The sequence below is a fragment of the Drosophila arizonae genome, chromosome 5, assembly GCF_054131065.1.
Source record: "Drosophila arizonae isolate 15081-1271.41 chromosome 5, UAZ_ARI_1.0, whole genome shotgun sequence".
Taxonomy (NCBI): domain Eukaryota; kingdom Metazoa; phylum Arthropoda; class Insecta; order Diptera; family Drosophilidae; genus Drosophila; species Drosophila arizonae.
In genome coordinates this window covers 23,869,304-23,878,374 of record NC_142925.1, presented here as the reverse complement: position 1 = coordinate 23,878,374, position 9,071 = coordinate 23,869,304, and the positions used below count along the sequence as shown (strand labels likewise).

General features: G+C 37.3%; 2 protein-coding genes across 2 annotated transcripts; one reads left to right on the top strand and one right to left on the bottom strand.

The window, feature by feature from the left end:
• The first annotated feature begins 7,912 nt into the window (after positions 1-7,912).
• On the top strand, positions 7,913-8,655 carry LOC108616159 (zinc finger HIT domain-containing protein 3). The gene is made up of 3 exons (XM_018011148.2): positions 7,913-8,073; positions 8,127-8,296; positions 8,355-8,655. The coding sequence occupies exons 1-3, from the start codon at positions 7,940-7,942 to the stop codon at positions 8,555-8,557; spliced, it is 507 nt and encodes a 168-aa protein (XP_017866637.2). The 5' UTR covers positions 7,913-7,939; the 3' UTR covers positions 8,558-8,655.
• Positions 8,579-9,038, bottom strand: LOC108616162 (COP9 signalosome complex subunit 9 homolog). Its single transcript, XM_018011151.2, has 2 exons — positions 8,897-9,038; positions 8,579-8,812 (listed from the first exon to the last, which is right to left on the bottom strand). The coding sequence occupies exons 1-2, from the start codon at positions 8,972-8,974 to the stop codon at positions 8,657-8,659; spliced, it is 234 nt and encodes a 77-aa protein (XP_017866640.1). The 5' UTR covers positions 8,975-9,038; the 3' UTR covers positions 8,579-8,656.
• Between the last annotated feature and the right edge of the window lie 33 nt (positions 9,039-9,071).

Below are 9,071 nucleotides of genomic sequence, written 5' to 3'. Positions count from 1 at the left end.
ACTGCGAACTCTTTTTGTTTTTCACTCAGCGCCTCTCAAACTGTACAAAGGAAATCAGTTGGTATCAGTCTGGTATTAGTCAATCGACTAGCCAGCACAGCCCAGCATAATTAGCGACCAATTACAGGGTATTTAATTGGCACATAAACTCTGTGCTTATCCTAGTATATAGCTGGCACTCACATAATAAATGGGTGCATTTCGCGTGCTTTAAAATAAATTGAAAATCAACTGCGCGTCGAGTCGTGTCCACCAGTCGCGCAGCTCATTAGCGTTCGATGGTGGGCAAAATGTGTTGCCTGCTTTTTGGCGCAAGTCAATAAAAGCCATTACAAAAATTCCAACAGCTGCATTTGGAAGGAGGGCAAGCCAGCTGGGCAGCTGGGCAGCTGGCCAGCCAACCAACGAAAATAATAGCAACTATAATAATGATAATAATAATGATAATGATTATAATAATGATAATGATCGGCCTCGGCAATAGACATGTCCAATCATTTATGTACGACTACTTAAAAGCTCTCGGGCATTTATGAAATTTGTTGCATTTCATATATTCACAATATGATTTTATCATATCCACGCATATCATAATTTTACAATATTATTTTATCAAGGCGCATGTGCATGGCTGAGCGCGTGATAAACAAATTCAGCTCAATTAACTTAATGGCAAGCCATATACCAAGATCTTATATTTGCTTTAAAGCCAAGACTGTATATTTTATAGATAAGCAAGTTCCTGTTTTCAACTTTAACGACCAGCAAAAACTAACTGAAAAAAAAAAGAAAAATGAAAACTGAAAAGTAAAGTAAGGAATCGAGGGCAGGCAAATCTAGTGGTTCATAATTTATAACGCAATCACGTGCCGCACTCGTTCCGGCGGCGGCGCGGCGCGGCGCGGCAAAGGCGCCAAAAATATGAATACATATATGAATAGAGAGCGACTAAATAATTTGGAAATGATTTACAATATTGCCCAGCCAGGCCGAAGGCAGGCAAAGGACTGCGACTGCGACTTGTCGGCGGTCGTTCATAAATCTAACGCCATGACGAAAAGATGCACTGCAGTCGAAAGAGTCGAAAAAAAGGGCGCTTAGAACATCTAAAAATGACGGCCGACCAGCTGCAGGATAGCGCTGCGAACCCTAGCTCAATGGTGCATTAGACTGAGATTTACAAGTTCACCAGTTCAAGAATCGTTCAGTGGTTCATCGTGAAATGAATCATTAAGTTCAGATAGCTAAGTACATCAATAGCAAAAGTTCATGAGCAACTAAAATAATGAATGGAAAGTATTATTGATGGTCACTCAATAAAATCCGAATGATTCTGATAAACAATACTTAGTAAACAAATTAAAGAAAAATTATAAATAATTTGAATAAATAAATATTCAATGGACAACAGAATGTATCAGTAAATAAAAACTATTGTTAGTTTATTCAGTTTACGGAAGAGTAGAAAACAAGAAAGACTAAATTTCTAAATAGAAATCCTGTTATATATCTGCTCAGTGTGTTAGAGTTCCAGAGCTAGTTCTAATGAACTGCTCAATTGAACTCGTTCAGAATGACTCAACTCTAATGCCAGACTGACAATCAATGAGAGAGTAGAGACATGGAAGAGAGGGTTTATATTTATTTAGCCCTTGACAGAGTTCATCAAATAACAAGTAAGAATATTGCAGTCCAGTCCAATCGACTGCATAATACTCGTTTATTAGCAAATTAATATACAAATATCTATATAAAAAAAAAATCAAAGTATTAACCTACTAGTACTACAATAGGTATACTACCAACTTCCCGAATGTCATGTCCCCAAAAAATATAATATATAATCTAAAATCAAAATTAAACTTATCTTAGGGTCTCTTATAGGCTGAAGGATGTATGGTTGGACAGAGAGGCACACAATGAGAAAACCAATATACTCTCTTCACATCGTGCAGCATATTGCCATATAAATATAGTCATGTGTGTCTATGAAAGCGAATACCCCGCAGCGCTAATTCAGTTATATATCACCAGTTGAGCCTAATCTAGCGGCAAAAATGATCAAAAGCCAATTCGAGGCATATGACGCGTTGCGCTCAAATGCTCCATTTCCCTCTCTCTCGCTCTCCTTCTACGGCCACTGCTGATGGCGATGTTGCTCCTGCTGCTGCGATAATTGCTACTGCTGCCATTTCAATTTGCACGCTGCCAGGCCGCTTTGATAGATGGTGCGCCCACCCGTTGCACCAACTCTTAGTCCGTGGTTCAGCGATGTTGTCAAACAATTCGCGCCTTGGCCATTTGTCGCGTTTTTCAGATGCTGTAATGTGAGCGAGTTACACTAACCAACGCGGTTTAGTTGTCATTAAATAAAGTAAGTAACACAAATAATAAAACACAATTTATAAAAAAAAAAAAAATATTGAATTATATCGTTCAAAGTGAAAAGTTAGCCCCAGCTGATTTTATAATTTTTCAGAATATTTTTAATGAAAATTAATTATCTACAGATAGCACAGGCTGTAACTGTTGAGTACAAGATGGTTTAAAGAGTCTGGGACCCTAATCAGATCATAAAGCTGTTAAATATAATCCATTTTCGAATTGCGGGTTATTGACAGTTATTTGAAGTGAGGACAGTTTGCTAAAATAGCTCATAATCAGTTTAAAACAAAGCTCACGATTCAAATAATAATTTTGAAAGCTTTAAAGTTTGAAAGTTGTTTATACAAAAAATTTAATGAGTATTTAATCTGTGTTGAATATTTTACCCCAGTCTAATTTTGAATATTTAAACTCAATTTAGTTTTGCCTACTTAAGCGACAAATTTCAATTAATATTTTATTTAGATAGACTTCTCCTATCTGGGACTCAAATCAAATTTTTTGAATAAATCTATTATAAAATAAATAATATATGAAATTGAAATTTATTTTCAAACCCAATACAGAGTTTTATAGAAAAAAGGCTTACTGAAAGAAGGTTATAATAAAATGGAATTGGGATAATTAAATTTTGGAAGACGATTCATTCTGGGAAATCCGTTGAGTGACATTCCTGTAAGTACATATATGACGATTCCAATAGAGACTAATGTTTATTTTATGAATTATTGCCATAGAGCATTTAGAATTCGTTTTTGGCCAACTTTATTTGGCAATTTCTTGTTGTTTTGCTATTGCAATGCGGCGCCTTAATTAAAAAGCTGCAGGCCGCTTTACAGCGGGCTCGGTGCAGTTGGATCAATGGGTCCTGAAAGAGTTAACAACGGACATTGGGCGGGGCAGTAGGGCCGTACGGCTGCGGCTGGTGCGAAACAGCGGCAGTACTTGTATTTATGACTTGGCACGCAGCGCAGGCATGATTTACAGTTTATTGAGAGAAACAAAGCGAGCGCCAAGAATTAGCCGCAATGGCTCATCAATCACTTGATGGGAGGGAGCAGGCAGTACCCAGAGAGGGAGAGCGAGAGAGAGAGTGAGACAACGCGCAAGAGGGAGAGAGACGCCTGCCAGAACGAGGTCCACCTTTTTAGCTGTAATCCTTTTGGGGCACTTATGACTCGACTCGACTCGAATCGACTCGGCTCGGCTTTATGGCCATATTATGCTTAATAAAGCTGCCTCTCAATTTTTTTGCTCTTCCTCTTCGTTTTTATCTGTGTATCAGAGTTTTATCTGCGAGTCGCGTCATAATGGAGCACAGCCATTGAGCAGGCGCTTTGCTCCTGGAGCTGCGAGCGCGTGATTTATGTGATTACTTCAATGCGGCGGCGTTGCGCCAAAAAAAAATCACACACACACAGCATATATTTATATATGTATATCTATAGAAATGTATATAGGAAAAAATGGAGAAAAATCAAACAAACAGCCAAGCAAGAAACGAGCGCTACTAGATACATAAATGTATACCACGCATAGAGAGCGGGCCAAAATTTAAGTACGTAATAATAAACTGAGCCCATAAAATGGACATTGACTGCAAACATTTTGCGGCTGCAAAATTGTCGTCTGTCGTCAGCAGGCCAGCAAATAAACACATATATATATTGTATAAACATATACATATATGTGTAGCTGTGTGTTTACTTCCTATTTATATGCATCAATTTATTTTTGTTGCTTTATTTTATTACAATTAACACTTGCCAACAGGCAAGTAGCATTCCCCACTCGCTCACTTGCTCCCCACTCACTCACTTGCTCTCTGTCACTCTCAGTCTCTGTCTCCCTCCCTCTCTCTATCTCTTTCTTACACTTTACCAATCGATCGATCTACTTTCAAGTTATTCTAACTTGAGCTTTATTTGTCATCTGACTTCTAGGGATTACTTTTTGGATGCATACATATCGGCACTTATTTACAGCTTCGATCTGCCTTAAAAACTGTTTTTTGATTGACTTTATTTAATTTTTTTAGTTTCCAATTTCAAAAGGCAAGCCTATTTTGATACTGATTTTACCTTTCATTTATTTATTTTTTTTTTTTTTTTTAATATACTTAGTTTTGAATTGTGGAGAACTAGATCATAGTAGCAGTTGATCTATGAATTGAAATGAAATTGTAAAATCGAGACAATTTCATGATTCCATTATATTTAAAACAACAAAGATCTCCACACGTTTCTTACATTCTCGTTATCATTGCCTTTCACACTCTAAGTTACTTATTCCCTCTCTCTCTATTATCATTTCTCTTCTAATCTCTCTCGCTCTCTATTTTTTTTTTTTTTTTTTTTTTTTTTTTTTTTTGTGTCATCAGGAGATAGGAATCCACCTCTCTGATTTTCTCTCCTTGCCTTTGTATGTAAATTTTCTGGAGATAAATATTTCTCTCTCCCCCTGTCTTAACTCAACTTTCAAACCAATATTCGCTCTCCCTCTCTCTCTATCCGTATATCTTCGTCTTTCTCCTCTTTTCTCAACGGCTCGCTTTTTGTTTGTCTTTTACTCTACTTTTCCATCTCTAGATAATTTTCAATGTTTCACAAATAGCAATATTCTGAGCATATTTTTCAACTATTTCTCTACATTATTATTTCCAATCAATGTTATTTAATCAATGCCTTGACTGATAGCTCATCAAATAGGCAGTTTGACAGATTTCCCATGCAGACACACACATACCCTTACCTCACACATTCTGTAGTGTATTAAATGCCAGTTGGTTGCATATAGTTGAATGTTTATAATATGCACACAATATGCTGCCATTATGTTTGCATGATCTGTCAATCTAGCCAATTGCCAAGGTACGCCCCGCTGACTTAAAATACAAAAATAAAAAAACGAAAACAGATGGAAAATGGAGAAAAGCAAAGGAGAGGCAAAAGAAAAAGCAAGAGTAAAGTGCCGCTATCTATTTATATCGCTTTTGGCTTTTGCCAGGCAGCAAAAAAGAAACGCTGAAAACTACTAACGAACGACACCTGGAGGCGCCGCCAGCTGCGACAGCCGCACCTGGCTTGGGCTACTAGCGTGTGCCGCCTTTTTCGCTGCTTGTTGTTTTTGTTGTTTGCATTGCATTTGTTGTCCATTTTTATTTTTTATTTTTTTTCTTCTTTGGCTTTTGTACCTGTTTTTTGCTCAGCGTGGCGATACATATACCGAAAATTTTGCTGCTGCTGCTGCTGCTGCTGCTGCTGCTGTGGCACGAATGTTGTAAATCAAAAGTAGGCGAGTCACACGAAGGCTTCTCCAGCTCCCTCTCGAGCTGTAGCGCCTATTTGACTGGCAGCCCGAGCGGATAACGCTGGCAATTATCGCGCTTGTGTTGCACGAACAGCGGAAGCGGCAGAGGCGCCATCATGTTACCCTTACCCACTCTAACCCTTACTCATCTGCCCCTGCCCAGCGCAGCCCTCACCCAAAAAAAAACAAAAAAAACAAAAAGAAATTGAAACCAAGCGAGCGAACGAGCCTAGTATTGCCTTTTATTTGCTGCCATCTTTTTGTACAATGAAATTGTTAACAACAAAAAATAGAAATAAGTAAGTGCAGTCATCTTCATAAAGTCAGCGCTCAAATACTCTCAGCAATAATGTATTTACGATATCACAATCTTTTCTATAAAGCAGACAATTCAATGAGTTTAAAGTACCTTTCTGTCGAAACATTTTCATAAAACTTGCATTAGAGATATGCAATACAAAGATGAGTATTCCATACAGCTGTAATATTTTGAAGTATTATTTTCATTTTAGATATATCACTATTTATAAATTATACATCGTCTCACATTAGCTTTAATGTTCAGCTTGTATATAAATTTATTTGTTTGACTTATTGCCAAAAATAAAATAGAATTTAACTTTCATAGATTATTTATTAATTTCTAGATATATTTCTAGATGTTCAATATCATTCTTTATATTATTCCTTTAATAGGAACTCTAGATCAAGTTGTCTCAAAGATAACCAAAACTTCAAGCAATGCACTGTCGTTACATCTTAAGTCACATATTTATGATGCCTTTTTACCTAGGCGTCGCTCCTGTGTCCCAAAATATGCCCCAAAAACAGTGAGATCCCGCCCTAGCTCCTACTCCTACCCCTTGGCCCTTTCCTTCACCCATACTGCATCTAGGCAGTCAGTCAGTCAGTCATTGAAGTCATTTATTGCCACCAATGTTGCACGTTGTTTTTTCCGAACAACTGTACTAAGTTTTGTGCCGCGTTTTTCTTCAGCGAGTGTGTGTGCGTCGTGTGTGTCTCTGTGTGTGTCTCTGTGTGTGTGTGTGTTGATAGCGGCTGGCCGAGAGTTCTGACCGTTTCGTGTGCAGGATGTGTTTGCAATTTGTGGACACGCCGACCGTCATTTGATTGCTATTGTTGTTGTTTATTTGCTGTTGGTGTTGTCGCCACAGCCATTGTCGATTTTCTCTGTATTTTATATATTATATTGTTGTGTATTTGGGGCTACATACATATAAATTTTTTTAATTATATATAAAAAAGCTTTTGAATTAACAATTGTTTTTTGTAGCGAAATGAAGTGGTTGCCAATTTAAGATTGCCCTATGTGCACAAAATAAAGAGGGAAGAGGAGAGGAAGAGAGATGGGGTGAGATTGTTTCCAATAGTTTTTAGCCATATTCTATTAGACAGCCAGCCGGCCGCCCCGTTGATAAGCCAATTGTTTGTTTTCTTAGTGCCACGCGATAGTTAACGTGCTGCCCCTTTGCTATTTCCTTTTTTATTTTATTTGTTTTTTTTTTTTTTTTTAATATCATGACATCCATAAAAAGTTCGAACGCAAACATGCCAACAAATCCACACACACACACACACATGTAAGCACATATGTGGGCCAATTTTCCCACTGACGTTTGAGGCGCGAGGTCTCATGAGACAATCAAAATTAAACGACTTTCGGCGATGACATGCAAGACACCAAAAGTAAAATAATAAAATGAAAAGGCTAAATCTTAACAAAATGTTTCGAAAAACTTCCCAAAGCAGAGACATTTACCTTTAGCCAAGATTAGAACCCGTGCAGCGTTGCCAGACTGTACAGATTGCGAGCGTTAATATTTAGTAACATAACGGAGAATTGGCACACGTTAAATTACTGCACCAATCCAATGTACAATTTTCCGGAAATATAATATAAACTGCATTTCACTACAGTAATAAGATATAATTCAAACTATTCAACTGATTCAATTTACATGCATGCACATATTGAAATACAATTTCTGGACAGCTCAAACAATTTATTAATTGTTAATTACTTTGAAAAACGTATTAAAAATATATAGTCGATTTGTAGTCTCATTAACATATTTTATGTTTCTTTTTTTCATAACAAATTTTGTGTGAACTTTCCGCCAAATACTATACTAAATGCGCTAATAATTAATAGATACGGCTCGAAAGCCTGAACAGATGGTGTAGCCCTTAACAAATTAAATACAAAATTGTGTAGCCCTGGTAAATGAAACAGCTGGCAGCTGCTCAAGACAAACCACACGCGCTACTGTGTAAACTCTTTGTAAACATAAAAATGGAATGTGTTAGTTGTGCGACTGCAACAAACAAATACAAATGCAGCAAATGCTTAGCACCCTAGTAAGTAATACTTATTAATTTAAAAGTTTAACTATTAATAACTGCCCATACAGCTGTTCAGTTAATTGCTACAAAGCACACAAAGAATCGCCAGAATGTGCGGAGAGGACAGCAGCCATACAGGCTACGCAGAAGCCTAAAAATAACGAGGAAGAGGAGCCCACAATATATCCACCTTTTAGCACAGACGATACTGTACCCAAGAATCTACTAGAGAAACTAGGTAGCTTGTATATTATATGGTTTAAGTATTATCATTATAATCATGTCTTCACTTGTAGAACATTCGGAACCATTGCGACAGCTGCTACGTAATCCTCATTTGTGTGCTTTACTCAAAGAAATCGATGTGGCGCATAATGCAAATCTTGCCATGACAGCTGCCATGCAGGAACCGCTCTTCGTGGAATTCGCCAATGCCTGTTTAGAGGTGGTAGAACCCATGACAGAGGCAGAAAAAGAAGACCTAAGATTATGCAGCTAGTATCTAAATATTTGCTCGAAATTAATGATTATTAAAAATATATTGAAATAATTTTAATATGAACTTAAGGAGTTAATTAAATGTATATTTTATATAAATCTATGGTTTGGCATTATCGCCCGTTCGGCGGATTTTGGCCCAGTTGTCATCATCATCAAAAAGGTCATCGAAATCATTGTAGAAATCAGCATGCACGTGTTTGTCGTTTGTGGGTGCTGGTAAATGATCCATCATCATGCCTGTGGCGCTGCCCGACTGGATTATAAAACAAACAAGGAAAGCACAAACGGAATACAGTTTCTTTTTTTTTCTAGCTCGTATACAATTGATTTAGCTCACCTCCTCCATGTCCATATAACCAGCTCCCTCTGAGAACATCTCATCAACTGCCAATGATGGTTTCATATTTAAGTCCATTAACTTTTAAACTATATTTTTGTTTGTGTTTCTTTCAAAAGTATTTTTCGCTTCAATTGTGTATGCTTGTGGGGAAATCAGCGTTGCCAGCTTGTTA